This window comes from Hylobates moloch, unplaced genomic scaffold (assembly GCF_009828535.3).
Source record: "Hylobates moloch isolate HMO894 unplaced genomic scaffold, HMol_V3 SCAFFOLD_29, whole genome shotgun sequence".
Taxonomy (NCBI): domain Eukaryota; kingdom Metazoa; phylum Chordata; class Mammalia; order Primates; family Hylobatidae; genus Hylobates; species Hylobates moloch.
In genome coordinates this window covers 2,117,156-2,134,865 of record NW_026652304.1, presented here as the reverse complement: position 1 = coordinate 2,134,865, position 17,710 = coordinate 2,117,156, and the positions used below count along the sequence as shown (strand labels likewise).

The 17,710-nt window shown below is 42.1% G+C and overlaps 1 protein-coding gene across 2 annotated transcripts in view; it reads left to right on the top strand.

Moving 5' to 3' along the window:
* Positions 1 to 17,710, top strand: part of LOC116463231 (damage-control phosphatase ARMT1) — a 168,300-nt gene that overhangs the window by 66,554 nt on the left and 84,036 nt on the right. For both annotated transcript variants that reach the window (XM_032146244.2, XM_058434508.1), the window contains 2 exons: positions 10,332 to 10,460; positions 12,033 to 12,289. In XM_032146244.2, the coding sequence (XP_032002135.1) occupies positions 10,332 to 10,460; positions 12,033 to 12,289 (386 nt within the window). The remainder of the gene's footprint in view (positions 1 to 10,331; positions 10,461 to 12,032; positions 12,290 to 17,710) is intronic.

Below are 17,710 nucleotides of genomic sequence, written 5' to 3'. Positions count from 1 at the left end.
AAAAAAAAAAAAAAAAAAAAAAAAAAAAAGATAATACTATAGATTCTTGCAGAAGACAGTAGTTACACAAAGATTAACAACCCTTTGTTGCAAGGCCTTGTAGAGAACATCTTCCTCATGTTTTTTGCTTTGTTATCTTACATATAAACAAGCAGTGTATCTTGTTAGATATGAGTTCTCAATTTCTTTACAAAGATTAATATGTCAGTATGTTCAATTCTTTGCCTTCTACTTTTAAACTTAACTTCCTTGTAAAGCAACCTTTTTCAATGACCTACTCCACCCTGACTCATTCCGATCACCTGCTCAACCCTAACTCATTCCAATTACCTGCTACCTGCTCTGCCCTGACTCCCGCCAAAGTACTCACCCTGTCATTCTCTTTAAATTAGCCAATTGGAATTAGTTTAGCCTGTGCGGTCTAACCCTAGCCAATAGGGGAACAACACAGCAGCAGGGGCCACGTGCATCAGGGAAAAGAACCCCTCCCCCTCCCTTGTCCAAGTGTGCGCTCACCATTGCTCCGTCTTTAAGGGCGCACACTTCTATAGAAGTAACTTGTCTTGCTGAGAATTAAAAAGAAAATGTTATATTCAAGTGCTATTCCTTTTGTAGCACTGAAGCTTTATAACAACCTTACATATAAACAAGCATCGTACCTAAGGTGTGCACGTTCCTCTTCTTGCTTTCGAGAATGCCCTGCTCTATCTGCTCTGTCTAGAGAGTAGCCATTCTTTTATTCCTTTACTTTCTTAATAAGCTTGCTTTTACCTTATTCTGTGGACTTGCCCTGAATTCTTTCTTGCACAAGATCCCAGAACCCTCTCTCGGGGTCTGGAATGGGACCCCTTTCCAGTTACAGTAGAATTGTTACAGGAAGGTTGATTTCTGCTAAAGTGAGACATGGGGAGATTACATTCTGCTACAATTTCCCACTTTCTTCTCATGTGTTTACAAAATGGGCCACTGTGGAGGCTCTGTTGCTCTCAGGAGTTTGTGCAGCTGGATGCTATGGATTCTGTCTAACAGAAGAAGTGGGTCCTAGAAATGATGAAGCAGCATTATTTTTATTGAGCCTTCTTCAGGCAGAGCTAAGGACACCTTGGAAAATAAAGTAAGGATTTAGTGCAAGACAGAAGCTATTTAATTTTCTCTCTGGCATGTCCTTTGCTAATTGGAGATGTTTTTCCAGTTAATAAAAATGTTAAAAATCACTGAATTCTTGGCAGCCAGGCATGGTGGCTCATGCCTGTAATCCCAGCATTTGGGAGGCTGAGGCGGGTGGATCACTTGAGGCCAGGAGTTTGAGACCAGCCTGGCCAATATGGTGAAACCCTGTCTCTACTAAAAATACAAAAATTAGCCAGGCATGGTGGTGCATGCCTGTAATCTTAGCTACTCCGGATGCTGAGGCAGGAAAATCTCTTGAACCCAGGAGGTGGAGGTTGCAGTGAGCTGAGATTGTGCCATTGTACTACAGCCTGGGTGACAGAGTGAGACTCTGTCTCAAAAAAAAAAAAAAAAAAAAAAAAAAATTGAATTCTTGTTTTAATCCTTGAAGACACTTAATCTTTTGGCCAGAACACTATTTATATTCCGTTTATTTTAACAATGAACTTCCTGTCCCAAATGTAGTCAAAATGTGTGCTTGCACAACAAAAGCATTGCAAACACTGCTGTGTTACAGTCTGGCCAATGCACCACAATGTATTGGTCTCTTTGTGTGAGTTATCACCTGGAGTACTTTGTCACAGGACCAAGAGAATTAAAGGGTGAGGTTGGAGCAAAAGTTTAATAAGCGAAACGAGAAAGCTCACTGCAGGGGAGAGGGGACCCAGAAGAGGGTTGCTGGTTTTTGAAGTTGAATGCAAAGGCTTTTATAAGAAACCGATGAGGGCTGGGCATCTCATTTGCATAAGGTGCAAATTTCTGGTAGCTCCACCCTGACCTCCTAGTGCACATGTGGGCCCTTAGCTTAAGTTACTCCATATTGCTTTGTTCTCCTTACTGTGCATGTGTTAGGGGATGGAATTTTCCATTGAGGGCATGTCTGGGCAAGCCCCCCTGTGCAAGTTCCCTTATCCTGCAGGCTGTTCTTCAGTTTGAAAGAATTCATCCAAGGACCCACCCTAACTGTCTGCCTGACTAGTTTCTTCCTTTCTCCTCTCTCAGCTGGAACTCAGTGATTCTTCTTTTGACTTCTCCTTTGACCATGCAGGGGTCCAAGTTCAGGATTTCCTGTGGCCTCTGCAGCCAATAAAGAATTCACAAACACGGAATTCACAAACAGTTTTCAGATTCTTAAAGCCTGCAGTATATGAATATTAGGATGTAAAACTGAAAACCTAATTAATTGGACTTTTAAAACATGCTTCCAGTTGTCTTTTACTTAATTAAGAAATTGATTTTAATACTAAAATTACAGTCACTTTTTCTTTAAAAATTAGAACATTACAAATGAAGCTACAGTTTCCATTGACAACCGCCTCTAATCTTGATCATCTTCTCCCATTGTTCAGAGGTCATTATGATATAAGTTTGGTGAGTGTCCTTCAGACCATTAAAAATATTTTTTTCATTTCATTGTGCCTATACACATATTTTGTTTGGTATGTACTTTTAAGACATAAATGGTATCATACTGTTAGTTTTGTTCTCTAATTTACTTTATTTAAAAAACAGTATGTTTTTGAGATCTATTTATCTCCAAATAGATCCAAATGGATTTAGTCTGATTCTTTTTTTTTTTTTTTTTTTTGAGACGGAGTCTCACTCTATTGCCCAGGCTGGAGTGCAGTGGTGCAATCTCGGCTTACTGGAAACTCTGCCTCCTGGGTTCATGCCATTCTCCTGCCTCAGCCTCCCTAGTAGCCGGGACTACAGGCACCCACCACTGCACCCAGCTAATTTTTTGTATTTTTAGTAGAGACAGGGTTTCACCGTGTTAGCCAGGATGGTCTCAATCTCCTGACCTCGTGATCCGCCTGCCTCAGCCTCCCAAAGTGCTGGGATTACAGGTATGAGCCACCACAACTGGCCTAGTCTGATTCTTTTAACTGCTTTGGAGATTCCCATTTATGAATGTACTATATGTCAGGCCTCTGAGCCCAAGCTAAGCCATCATATCCCCTGTGACCTGCACGTATACATCCAGATGGCCTGAAGCAACTGAAGAACCACAAAAGAAGTGAAAATAGCCAGGTCCTGCCTTAACTGATGACATTCCACCATTGTGATTTGTTCCTGCCCCACCCGAACTGATCAATTGACCTTATGACAATACACCCTCCACACCCTTGGGATAATGTACTTTGTGATATTCCCCCACCCTTAAGAAGGTACTTTGTAATATTCTCCCCACCCTTGAGAATGTACTTTGTAAGATCCACCCCCTGCCCACAAAAATTGCTCCTAACTCCACCACCTATCCCAAACCTTTAAGAACTAATGATAATCCCACCACCCTTTGCTGACTCTCTTTTCGGACTCAACCCGCTTGCACCCAGGTGATTAAAAAGCTTTATTGCTCACACAAAGCCTGTTGGGTGGTCTCTTCATACAGACATGCGTGACACTATAGTTAACTAATTTCTGTATTGATGGACACTTACAGAACATGAACATGCATATAAAATTAGAAGTAGAACTGTGGGTCACAGGGTATATGCCAAAGTGTCCCCTGCAGTGGCTGGGACATTTTATATATCCCTTCGTTAAGTTTACTTTAAATTTGTTTTTATTTATTATACGGTAAAGAAAAGTGTCTCCTGCAGTAGCTGGGACATTTTACATATCCCTCCACTAAGCATACTTTAAATTTGTTTTTATTTATTATACAGCAAAGAAAGCAATCATTGCTTCCAGATCTGGTACTAGTCTCCTTCCTTCCTTCCTTCCGTCCGTCCTTCCTTCCTTCCTTCCTTCCTTCCTTCCTTTCCTCCCTCCCTCTTTCCCTCCCTCCTTCTCTCTCTCTCTCCTCTCTCTTTTTCTCTTTCTTTCTTTCATCTGTCTTCTACTCATTTTCTTTTTCTTTTTTTTTGAGACAGAGTCTCTCTCTGTTGCCCAGGCTGGAGTGCAGTGGCATGATCTCGGCTCACTGAACCTCCACCTTCTAGGTTCAAGTCATTCTTCTGCCTCAGCCTCCCTAGTAGCTGGAACTACAGGCATGCGCTACCACGCCCAGCTAATTTTTGTATTTTTTGTGGAGATGGGGTTTCACCATGTTGGCCAGGATGGTCTCGATCTCTTGACCTAGTGATCTGCTTGCCTTGGCCTCCCATAGTACTGGGATTACAGGCATGAGCCACCCCGCCTGGGCTTTTTTTTTTTTTTTTTTTTTGAGATGGAGTCTCGCTCTGTTGCCAGACTGGAGTGTAGTGGTGTGATCTTGGCTCACTGCAACCTCTGCCTCCTGGGTCCAAGTGATTCTCCTGCCTCAGCCTCCTGAGTAGCTGGGATTACAGGCATGAGTCACCACCCCTGGCCTTCTACTTGTTTTCTATCCAGCAATAGAATTCCCATTTTAGGCCTTAATTGCCTGATTTTTAGGTGAGGGAATAACAAGATTGTTTTGTGAAGAGTGAAAGTTTTTCTAAGTGCAGCCCCTGCCCACCCAGTGAAAAGAAGACTCAGGGGAGCAAGAGTGTTAAGAATATTTTAGAGCACTGCATTCACTTCAACAAGGATGTTGAATTAGAAGAATTTTTTTTTTTTTTTGAGACAGGGTCTCACTCTGTTGCCCACGCTGGATTGCAGTGGCACCATCATTGTCACTACAACCTCTGCCTTCCAGGCTCAAGCAATTCTTGTGCCTCAGCCTCCCGAGTAGCTGGGAGTAGAGGTGTGCATCACCATGCTTAGCTAATTTTTTTTGCATTTTCAATAGGGTTTTGCCATGTTGGTCAGGCTGGCTATGGACTCCTGGCCTCAAGTGATCCGCCTGCTTCAGCCTCCCAAAGTGCTGGGATTACAGGTGTGAGCCATTGAGCTTAGCTATATTAGAAGGATTTTTATTTGAATAAGAGTAACATCCAAGGGAAAAGAGATGGGAAAATAATGTAAGAACAATATGATCAGCTTTTTCACCGTACTTGATTTTATGCAGAAATGTCTTCTTCCAAAACTTTTCCCACAGCTGCTGAAGTATAGACACTCAGATATATTTTCTGGATCCCACAGCTGCCACACTCTCCCCTGCAGGCTCTAGTGGGCCCCAGAAACCAAGAGCAGACAGAAGAAGGAAGAAAACCAGGAGGGCCAGGAAAGTCCTCCCAAGTGGGGAGAATTGCAAATAGTCAAAAATTGACAGGATGAATGATTACATTGGAGAAATGCAACTTTCAAGATTTAATGTATACACTGTAAATTAGGGAAGAAACTTTTTGTAGTGAGAAGAACATGGACAGTAGGGGAGGGCTTCTTAGAAGGAGTTGCTTACTGGGCACCACTGGAAGCTTGGTGGGGACGTGGGGAGAAAGAGAGGGAGAGAGAAATAGAGAGAGAGGGAGAGGGAGAGAGGAGACAGGCACAAGCAGGCATTCCATAATGGAAGAGCCTGCGGTAATACGATTGTGTACTGCAGCATGGGATAATGCTGGGACAAAGAGTAGATTAGTTATGGGATAGAATGATAAGAATGGAATGGATTTAGGAGCTTTTGTGTGTCAGGGGCAGACAGTGATTTTCTTCTTATTTTTTCGTCCATGGGATAATAAGACAACTAAATACCATAGTAGCAAGACTGGCCCAAGACATTGTCCCCAGGTCAGATAATTGGGCACATTGTGTACTAAATTATGAATAAGCTTATCTTTGCTTTATGCCATTGAGCTTTGAAACCATCCTTTATTCTGAAAAGACTATGAGCCACCCCGTGAGACAATTTCAATCATTATCATAATAATATCAGTAGCAGAATCAAATCATATGTAGTTGGCTCTCTAAAACTAATCTAAAATTGCTTCATGGGTTAGCTGAGAGGTACCTAATAACTTAGATTGTCCTCAGGTGAGGACAAATGGATGAGTTTTTATTTAATCTTGCCATTTTAAATAGGGGAAAAATTTTTTTAAGGGAAGATTGTTTGATACAGGAAAAGTTGAAGAATTTTCAGAAAATTTTATGTAGTCCAGGAGGACTGAATTAAGAGAGAAAACCCCCAAGATGTCAGCTTTCATATCTGTTCAAGTCTATGTTACCTATGGTTGTTTCTTTGTCATCACCTTCTTCATAAAGATACAGCATAGCAGGGTTGGTGATGTTTGTCAGTTCTTGTCTCTGTTTTTAAATTTAAGAGGGAATGTTTATTCTAATTGTGAAAGCAATACAGTTATTGTAAAGGGTTTGTAAATACAGAAGCATAGGTGGGGTGTGGTGGCTCATGCCTGTAATCTCAGCACTTTGGGAGGCTGAGGCGAGTGGATCAGTTGAGGTCAGGAGTTCGAGACCAGCATGGCTAACATGGTGAAACCCTGTCTCTACTAAAAATACAAAAATTAGCCAGGCGTCATGGCACATGCCTGTAATCCCAGCCACTCGGGAGGCTGAGGCAGGAGAATTGCTGGAATCTGGGAGGCGAAAGTTGCGGTGAGCCGAGATTACGTCACTGCACTCCAGCCTGGGTGAGAGGGAGACTCTGTCTCAAAAGAAAAAAAAAGGAAAAAAAAAAAAGAATAAGACTTCTTGAACAAATGAGAAAAATGATTTTAGTTGGAAGACTCAACATTTAAAACATATAAATTCTCCATAGTTTACTTATAAAATTAACATGACCCCAATAACAATACCAATAAAATTTTTTGGAATTTTCCAAGAAGATTTTGAATTTCATATGGGAAATAGCCAGGGTTATTCTGAAAAATAAACCCTACCAGATACAAAATATCTTAATGGCCTCAGGGCTGCCTTTCAAGCCCTGCTGCCACGATGTTTTGTCTGTGTTTGTCTGTAGGCATCGCTGCTTTCTCTCAGATCCTTGCCGGCATGGGCCAGATCCCTGCCACAGGGCCCTTGCATGGACTTTTTGCTATTTGAATGATGTGGGCAGCTCCTGCTTCAATACCTCTTGACTATTTCTTTTTTTTTTTGAGATGGAGTCTTGCTCTGTCGCCCAGGTTGGAGTGCAGTGGTGCGGTCTCGGCTCACTGCAAGCTCCACCTCCCAGGTTCACGCCATTCTCCTGCCTCAGCCTCCTGAGTAGCTGGGACTACAGGCGCCCGCCACCACGCCCGGCTAATTTTTTCGTATTTTTAGCAGAGACGGGGTTTCGCTGTGTTAGCCAGGCTGGTTTCGATCTCCTGACCTTGTGATCTGCCTGCCTCGGCCTCCCGAAGTGCTGGGATTACAGGTGTGAGCCGCCGCACCTGGCTGACTATTTCATTCTTATTTAATCATCACTTCTGGCTGGGTGTGGTGGCTCATGCCTGTAATCCCAGCACTTTGGGAGGCTGAGGCAGGCAGATCACCTGAGGTTGGGAGTTCGAGACCAGCCTGACCAACATGGAGAAACCCCATCTCTACTAAAAATACAAAATTAGCAGGGTGTGATGGTACATGCCTGTAATCCCAGCTATTTGGGAGGCCGAGGCAGGAGAATCGCTTGAACCTGGGAGGTGGAGGTTGCAGTGAGCCAAGATCGCGCCATTGCTCTCTAGCCTGGGCAACAATAGTGAAACTCCATGTCAAAAAAAAAAAAAAATTCATCACTTCTTTAGGGAACTCTTTCCTTCCACCTCCTTCATCTGAAGTCATTTTCCTTTGTTAGCTGCCTTTTTGCCTTCCTTGCATTTATTTCATTTTGTAATTATACAATTCTAAGTGTGGTTGTTTGATAAATTCTCTTTCCCCTTTTAGACTGTCAGCTCATTGCGTGATCCAGAGTAGGCTATCAGTAAATATTACTTGGTAGATAATCTCCAGAATGCTGGACTCTGAGGGTGATGTAAATCCAGCAACTACCTTCTAAACTCAGTCATCAAAAGAGCTCTCCAAATGTAGTCCCTACTCCAGTGTCAAGGGAATAATATCTTAATATATAGCTTCGCTTCTTTTCTTTTTTCTTTTCTTTCTTTCATTCATTTCTTTTTTTTTTTTTGAGACAGGGTTTTGCTCTGCTGCTGAGGTTGGAGTGCAGTGGTGCGATCACAGCTCACTGCAGCTTGACCACCTGGGGCTCAAGCGCTCCTCCCACCTCAGGCTCCCAAGTAGCTGGGACAACGGAAACATGCCACCACGCCCAGCTAATTTTTCATAGAGATGGGATTCTCACTGTTGCACAGTCTGGTCTGGAATTCCTGGGCTCAAGTGATCCTCCTGTCTCATTCTCCCCAAACACTGGGATTACAGGCGTGAGCCACTGCACCTGGCCTAGGTTCTTTTCTTTAAAAAAAAAAAAAAAAAAAAGAGATGTTAGTCATTGAAAGAAATAATCAAATAATCATAGCCATTGGGAAACTTATTTTCCTAATAAATTTTATAATATGGTATGCCATACATACTATAGGTGAAATCTCTTATATGTGACCTATGTCCTCATACGGCCTAGTTTAGAAAATATGGCGTGGTGGTCAGGGTGGAGAAGACCCTCCGACTATTGAATGAGTCTGAACAGGATGTGGTTCTCTAATAAGAGATTCAGTTAAACTTTTTATGCTTTTTCCCCAGAGTACATATCTACCATCTTCTTGGTTGTGCTATGATTGGCAAACACTAGCTATTACTAAGAGCTCTGATGGTTTTGTTTGGCATTTTGTGGATTGAATCACACAGGTCATGACGCTTGTTGAAAAGTTATGAGCTTTAAGAAGACTTTTGCATTCATGACTATATCAAACAGTAGTTGCTGGCAGTGGAGTAGTCTCTGGCAGTCTTAAAAAGATTTTATCACTGAGTCTCCTGAGGCCATTTCGATACTCCGGGAAATCCTCCTTTATGTGACCTCTTTCGTATTCCTTCGAAAACGAATGACTTTCTTCTGTGTCTTTCACAAAGACCACAGGCTTTGGAAACTCCATAGAGGTGGTGTAGATATCCAACCTCAGTAATAATTCTTGAAGGAAGCAGGCATATGGCATGAGTGGGATGGAAACGGGACCAGAGGGTTCGGTCTGCAGCCCACAGGCCAAACCCACCAAATCTGTTCTGCAGGTGTGTTTATTTGATTCATATGTGTTTCTTTTTTAAACATTTAAATCAGTTGCCAATCTGCAAAAACCGGGAATTTACACTTCAAAAAGTCTGGATGTATGGCTTGTCTTGAAAAACCGGAATGATTTGGAATTGGAAATTCCCAAATTGGAGTGGTTTGGCCAGGCTGGAAATTCCTTATTTCTGTATCTGCAAACATCAGTGGAGCTGAGATCTGTTCCCTTCCAGATGGGCAGGGGCTGTCCATGTGTGACCCAGCCATGTCTCATCTCACATGTTCATTTCAGTTGCCTTCATGATTCATGGATATGAGATTATGAGATTGAGAATATCATGGTTATGAGGTTATGAGACTGAGTATAAAAGGCATAGTGAATAGTTACAAAGGAGACAGACTTTTACATTTAGATCACATGATCTCTTTGATAAATAAATGAGACACTTTAATCAACAGACAAGAAATGAGTTGATCATCTTTGTGATCTGGACAAAGAAAAACAACGAAAACTGTCCCTAGTTACACAGGATGTAGCATTGTTCTCCTCTGATAATTCTTTGTTGAGTCTATTGATTCTGGGCAGAGGTCAAATACCATTTGAGCTGGGTGGAAGGAAAACCTTTTTTTGTTGTCTTGTTTTTGGAGGCAGTCTTTCTCTATTGGCTGGGCTGGGGTGCAGTGGTGCAATTATAGCTCACTGAAACCTCAAATTCCTGGGCTCAAGTGATCCTCCTGCCTCAGTCTCTCAAGCAGATAGGACTACAGGTCATGACACCACGCCTGACAAATTAAAAAAATTTTTTTTTCTTTTTGTAGAGATAGGGTCTTGCTGTGTTGCCCAGGCTGGTCTGGAACTTCTGGCCTCAAGCAATCCTCCTGCCTTGGCCTCCAAAAGTGCTAGGATTATAGGTGTGAGCCAACACACTCTGCCACAGGCCAATTCTTAAATGACAAATCTCATCACCATCCTAGAGGAGCACATCATTTGTTCCTGAACTTTCTCCTGCCTCCCTTTGAACTTTGAGAATGAGAACCAAATGGTCTGAATATAACACTTCTCTGTGTAGCATGTTTGACACATTTGGAATACAAAGAATGCTTCTGCCTTTAATCTTGCTTTGTGCAGCTGCACAGAAAAGATCGTTTAACACTCTTCTTTATGTTTTGTATTTTGGGGGAATTCTACCAGGAAACTTACAATCATCTTTTGGAAGTCCCAGTCACACGGGAGCAGTTAAACCACTATCGGAATGTGGCTCAAAATGCTCGAAGTGAACTTGCAGCAACTTTGGTCAAATTTGAATGTGCTCAGTCTGAGGTAAGATAATGCATCTCCATCACTCAGAAATGGGCCTTCTTAGCTTCTTATAAAATGAAACAGATCACGCCTGTAATCCCAGCACTTTGGGAGGCTGAGGCAGGCAGATCACGAGGTCAAGAGATCCAGACCATCCTGGCCAACATAGTGAAACTCTGTCTCTACTAAAAATATAAAAATTAGCTGGGCGTGGTAGTGAGCGCCTGTAGTACTAGCTACTCGGGAGGCTGAGGCAGGAGAATCGCTTGAATCTGGGAGGTGGAGGTTGCAGTGAGGCGAGATCACACCACTGCATTCCAGCCTGGCGACAGAGCGAGACTCTGTCTCAAAAAGAAAGAAAAAAGAAACAGAATGTAGGAGTGATTAGAAATAGGACAGTGGGATATAGATTTAAGAATTTTGGCAAAGTTAAAACTTGTTCTCTTGTGTCTATCCCCTAGAATTCCTGAAAAGTTATGCATTTGCCAGATTGTAAAGCCAGGTGGCTTGGGCTGAATTCTGGATCTCAGAGGAGCTATACAGCCTTGAGAGATCTGGGGGCACCTGAAGATGTTAAGTAAAGCTCCGTGGGCCTCAGAGAACTTTCAGCATCTCTCAGAATATCTTCTTTTAATGTGGATTGCTTGCAATCTGGAGTTCTTAGGAGGGAATTCTGAATCCCTTTCCTGTGGTAGTTCCAACTGGCTGGGGAAATTCTAGGAAGAAGCGTGGGATTCATCTACCCTGTAGGCTAGCTCAGGTTTAGAGTGGAGTTTCTGAGAGTCTTCCTAAACTCATTCTGCTTATAGCCTGGTGGCCCCAGGGAGTTCTAGACTGGCCTGTGATTTCTCACTAAGGCTGCCAGGACCCCATAGAAAGATGAGTTGATAATGTATGTGTGAATAAATGTATGTATGCACACTCACAGTTCCAAAGAAGTACACGCTTTCGTAACTTTTTCTCATAGGGTAGGTCTGACATTTTAATTCAATAGAGCATATATATTGTTCAGCATTTTGATATCACAGAACTCATCAAAGTTAAAATGTTCTCTTTATATAAATCCTATAGGGATTTTTCTTTTCTCCCATTTTTTTCCAGAAATTGAAATATTATTTTTATTTATCACTCACAGAGTCCAGAAGATAAGTGTGAGAAATACAGTGATACACTGAGTAGTCTGTGTTTAAGTGGGGAACAGTTATGGCTGTGAAATCACAGATCATGTGATTTGTAGGTTCCTTGTCTAACTGTTTATCAGCAGCAATAAGAGCAATACAGATTTAGAAAATGTGGACCATTGCAAAATATTTTATTGCTTATGCAATCAACATCATAAATGTCTCCTGAATGAGACTAAACAACTTAAGACATTGCTCAATTGGTTTTGGAAAAGATAGAATATAAAGTCCATTATTTAGGCAGAATTTCTCATTTGGTAATACAGATACAAATATTAGAAAAGAAAATAAAGTTAGATTAAGTCATGAATAAAAGGGTGAACATTTAAATGATGGCTTTGGGTTTCTTAAAGATACTTCAAACTTATGTTGTTAAGGTTTTTTTTTTTTTTTAACTTCTTTTCTGTGTTAGCTTCGAGACCTCCGATCCAAGATGCTTTCTAAAGAAGTCTCCTGTCAAGAATTGAAAGCTGAAATGGAGAGCTACAAGGAAAACAATGCCAGAAAATCATCTCTCCTTACCTCTTTGAGAGACAGAGTTCAGGAGCTAGAAGAAGAATCAGCAGCACTTTCCACTTCTAAAATCAGAACAGAAATCACAGCTCACACTGCAATCAAGGAGAACCAAGAATTAAAGAAGAAAGTTGTAGAGTTAAATGAAAAATTACAGTAAGGATACCGCAATATATTTTTCGCTTTAGCTAGCATTAAAATACTAGCTTCTGATAGCAAGATTTTTTTTTGAACGTACTGGCATTTTGCATTACTTGGCCCTGAAACTGAATTTGAAAAAAAGTTATTGACCTCAAATATCTTTGGAATCTTGACAAATTTTTCCAAGGCTCATTTCTAAATGTCATCAAGAGTCTTAACAAATACAGCCTTGTCTTAAGCATGTTTATAGCCTATCAATTAGGGCTGCAAATGCTTATTTACACAATTTCGAAGATTTCTCTAAGTAGAGTTTAACCCTGAGCTGGTGGGATAGTACACAGAGGTAGATATTTATTTAGTAGCCAGTTATAAAAACATCCCAGAAGCTAGACCACTCCAGATCACACTGAACATTCCTCATTAGATTTTATTGCTACTTTATGCAGAGAACTCATGAAACCTAGGTTTTCCACACTTCATTCTGACAAGAGGTGATTATTGAGACAAGATTGGGAACGAGTTGTTCCTAAAATATATTTTAAAATTCTACGAATGAGTTAAATATCTTTAGTAACAAAATACACGATATTTATTTTACTTATTTCATCTTAAAAAAACAACCCAATACTTCCAGCCCCTGTCCTCTTTCTCTACTTCCACTTACAGCAAAAACTCCTTAAACATTGTATGTATGTCCGGGCGTGGTGGCTCACACCTGTAATCCCAGCACTTTTGGAGGCTGAGGTGGGCAGATTACTTGAGGTGAGGAGTTTGAGACCAGCCTGGCCAACATGATGAAACCCTGTCTCTACTAAATACAAAAATTAGCAGGGTGTGTTGCCGGGTGCCTTTAATCCCAGCTACTTGAGAGGCTGAGATATGAGAATTACTTGAACCTGGACAGGTGGAGGCTGCAGTGAGCTGAGATCACACCACTGCACTCCAGCCTGGGCAACAAAGAGAGACTCTGTCTCAAAAAAAAAAAAAAAAAATGTTGTATGTATTCATGGTCTCCAATTTCTCTTCTCTCTCTGGAATCTGCTCCACTGAAACCACTCATTAAGGTCATCAGTGAGAGCACAGTGCAAGTTAAATGGTCAGTCTTATCTTACTTGACCAATCAGTGGCATCAGTTACAGTTGATCTTTTTCTTTGAACCACTTTCTTCTTCTTTTGGCTTCCAGGATATTACACATGCCTAGGTTTTTTCTTTTTTTAATCTTACCTTTCTATCTAGTGTCTTTCACTGTTTCTCCTCATCTCTTTGGCTTTCAAATACTGGAATACCTCAGGGATCCGCCCTTGAATCTCTTCTCATTTGTATCTAAATTTACTCTCTTCGTGATATCATTTAGTTTCATGGCTTTAAGTATCTAAATGCTGGTGACTCCCACATTTCTGTGTCTAGCCTGGATCCCTTCCCAGAGCTCAAGAACCACATATCTTACTAGCTACTGCACATCTCCATGTGGATCTCTGACAGGCATCTCAAACTTTTTTTTTTTTTTTTTCGAGACGGATTCTCGCTCTGTTGCCCAGGCTGCAGTGCAGTGGCGCGATCTCGGCTCACTGCAAGCTCCGCCTCTGGGGTTCACGCCATTCTCCTGCCTCAGCCTCCTGAGTAGCTGGGACTACAGGCACCCGCCACCACGCCCGGCTAATTTTTTGTATTCTTAGTAGAGACGGGGTTTCACCGTGTTAGCCAGGAAGGTCGCGATCTCCTGACCTCATGATCCGCCCACCTCAGCCTCCCAAAGTGCTGGTATTACAGGCGTGAGCCACCGCGCCCGGCCCATCTCAAACTTAATGTGTCCAAAACGGAGCTCCCAGTGTTCCCACAAAATCCTTCTGCACTTTTCCTCATCTCATGTGCTCATAATTCCATTCTTCTAGTTGATCATTTCAAAATTCTTGCTATCAAACTTGGTTCTCTTTCTCTTTTCACCCTCCATGTCTGATTCTTCAGCAAATCCCATCATATCTATCTTCAAAACAAATCTAAATTTTGTCAGCTTTCCATTATCACCTTTATTGTCACTAACTTGATCCAAGCCACCATTAACTCTCCCCTGGAGTATTGTAATATGTATCTGTTACAGCAGCATCCCACTGCTGGTACTAATTTCTGTCTTAGTTGGTTTGGGCTGCTATAAGAAAAATACCATATACTGGGTGGCTTAAATGACAGAAATTTATTCCTTGTAGTTGTGGAGGCTGGGAAGGCCAAGATCAAGATGTTGGCCTATTCAGTTCCTGGTGAGGGTCCTCTTTCTGGTTTGCAGATGAATGCCTTCTTGCTGTATCCTCACACGGCAGAGAGAGAGAGAGATCACCTCTCCATGTTTCTCCTCCTCTTCCTCCTCTTCCTTCCTCCTCCTCCTCCTCCTTCTTCTTCTGCTGCTTCTTTTTTTTTTTTCTTTGACAGAGTGTTGCTCTGTTGCCCAGGCTGGAATGCAGTGGGTGTGATCTTGGCTCACTGCAACCTCTGCCTCCCGGGTTCAAGCAATTCTTGTGACTCAGCCTCCCAAGTAGCTGGGATTATAGGTGTGCATCACCATGCCCAGCTAATGTTTTGTATTTTTAGTAGAGGTGGGGTTTCACCATGTTGGCCAGGGTGATCTCAGACTCCTGGCTTCAAGTGATCTGTCTGCCTCAGCCTCCCAAAGGGCTGGGATTATAGGGATAAGCCACCACGCCCAGCCAGTGTCCCTTCTTATAAGGGCACTAATCTCATTCATGAGGGCTCCACCCTTATGACCTAATTACCTCCCAAAGGTCCAACCTCCAAATATTATACCATCATATTGGGAATTAGGACTTCAACATATGAATTCTCAGAGGACATAAACATTTTGTTCATAGCAGTGGTTTTCCTGCCTCTGACTGTGCCCCCTGCAGCCAGAGTGATCCTGTTAAAACACAAATTAGATCGTGTCAATTCTTAGCACAGAGTCCTCCAGTGACTTCTGTTCTCATTCAGGGTAAAGACAGTGTTTTCTATGAGCCAAAAGGCTCATCCTGACCTGGTTTTGCTACCATTCTCCTCCTTATTCTTTCTATTCCAGATCGCTGTCTTCTTTGCTGTCCCTTGAACCTGACAGACCTCATCGTACCTCAGGATCTTTGCAATTGTTAATTTCTTTTCCTGGAAGGCTCTTCCCCCAGATGTCACATGGCCGCCTCCATTTCCTTTAAGTCTTCACTCAGATGGCACTTTTCAAGTGAGATGTTCCATGAATAACATAGCTAAAAATTTACTCCTCTAATAGCTCTTGCCCCTCTTTCCTTACTGCTTAATTTTCTCTCTCTAGTCCTATTATAATGTACTATACATTTTACATATATTAATATTTTGATTATTGTCCATCTTTCCAAATAGAACATAAGCTCCATGAGGTCAATAATTTTTTTTTTCAGAGACGGGGGTCTCACTATCTTGCCCAGGCTGGCCTAAAATTCCTGGGTTCAAGTGATCCTCTCACCTCAGCCTCCCTAGTAGCTGGGACTACAGGTGCACACCACTGCGCCTGGCTGGATTTGTATCTCTTTTGTTTACTATTGTATCTTTAGCACCTTTAATGGGGCTTGGTGTATGGTGGGTACTCAATAAGTATTTATTAAATAAATGAGTAGTAAAAACACTATATGCATATTGTAAAAAATATTTTTTATACAGAAAAGTGCCAAGAAGAAGTTAATAATTACTTAAAACCTTATGATTATAGAAAAGCTATAATTAATATTAATATTTTATTGAACATATTTTTCAGAAAATCATATACAAATGACTTTAGGTAGTGTACTATTTTTACTGAATCATATGTTCTAAATATATATATGTGTGTGTGTGTATATATATATATATATATATATATATATATATATTTTTTTTTTTTTTTAAGACAGAGTCTTGCTCTGTCACCCAGGCTGGAGTGCAGTGACATGACCTCGGCTCACTGCAGCCTCCACCTCTTAGGTTCGAGCAGTTCTCATGCCTCAGCCTCTTGAGTAGCTGGGATTACAGGTGTGTGCCACCACACCCGGCTAATTTTTGTATTTTTAGTAGAGACAGGGTTTTGCCATGTTGGCCAGACTGGTCTCGAGCTCCTGATCTGCCTGCCTTGGTCTCCCAAAGTGTTAAGATTATAGAAGTGAGCCACTGTGCCTGGCCATGTGTTGTAAATATTTTAAAAACTCATTCAGTATATAATTTTATTTATTTACTTATTTAAGACAGGTTTTCACTCTGCCACCCAGGCTGGAGTGCAGTGGCGCAATTATGGCTCACTGCAGCCTTGACCTCCTAGGCTCAAGTGATCCTCCCACCTTAGCCTCTTTTGTAGCTGAGACCACAGGTGCATGCCACTACACCCAGATGATCTTTAAATTTTTTTGTAGAGATGGCGTCTTGCCATGTTGCCCAGGTTGGTCTTGAATCCCTGGCCTCAAGCAATCCTCCCACCTTGGCCTTCCAAAGTGCTGGGATTACAGGCGTGAGCCACTGTGCCAAGCCTAGTACATAATTTTAAATGGCCCATTGTGTTCCTTTGCTTGAAATACCATAATTTACTCAATCAATTACTTCTGCTATTTCTACAGGCTCTTAGGTTAGTTCCACTTAAAAAATTACTAAAAACCAAGTTGCAATGAATATCTATGTGATTCATATTTTTACATTTCTGTGATTATTTTCTTTTTTTTCTTTTTTTATTAATTTTTTTTGCACACAAAAAACAATAAACATTTTCTAAAAATACATACAAACAAAAAGATGCGTATCAAACATATTAGGAAGGTTGCACATGGGAAGTCGGGGAATAGAAATGGGGGGTGGGAGTTAAAATAAATGAGAGAGGGACTTTATATGGATCAGTGATAATAACTCAATCCTCTATTTGACAAAGAAGAGGCAGAAGGAAGAGGAAGAAAAAGAAAGTGGGATAAAGGATCAGAAAGGGAGGAAAATAGAAAAAATTAGAGTATGACTCCAGGGTAGACCTGTTTTGTTGTCACTGAGTTGGTTGGTTAGTTTGTCTGTTGTATTTTTCATGTTTCGCCAAGTTGGCCAGACTGGTCTCGAACTCCTAGCCCGAAGTGATCAACCCGCCTCGCCCCCCAGAGTGCCGGGACCACAGGCGTGAGCCACCACGTCCAGCCCCCACATTGCTCCTGGCCTCCGTGGTAGACCCCCCAGATGGAGCGGCCGGGCAGAGGCGCTCCTCACTTCTTCCCAGACACGGGGCGGCCGGGCAGAGGCGCTCCTCACTTCCCAGACGGGGCGGCCAGGCAGAAACGCTCCTCACTTCTTCCCAGACGATAGGTGGCCGGGCAGAGGCGCTCCTCACTTCCCAGACGATGGGTGGCCGGGCAGAGGCGCTCCTCACTTCCCAGACGGGGCGGCCGGGCCGAGGCGCTACTCACTTCCCAGACGATGGG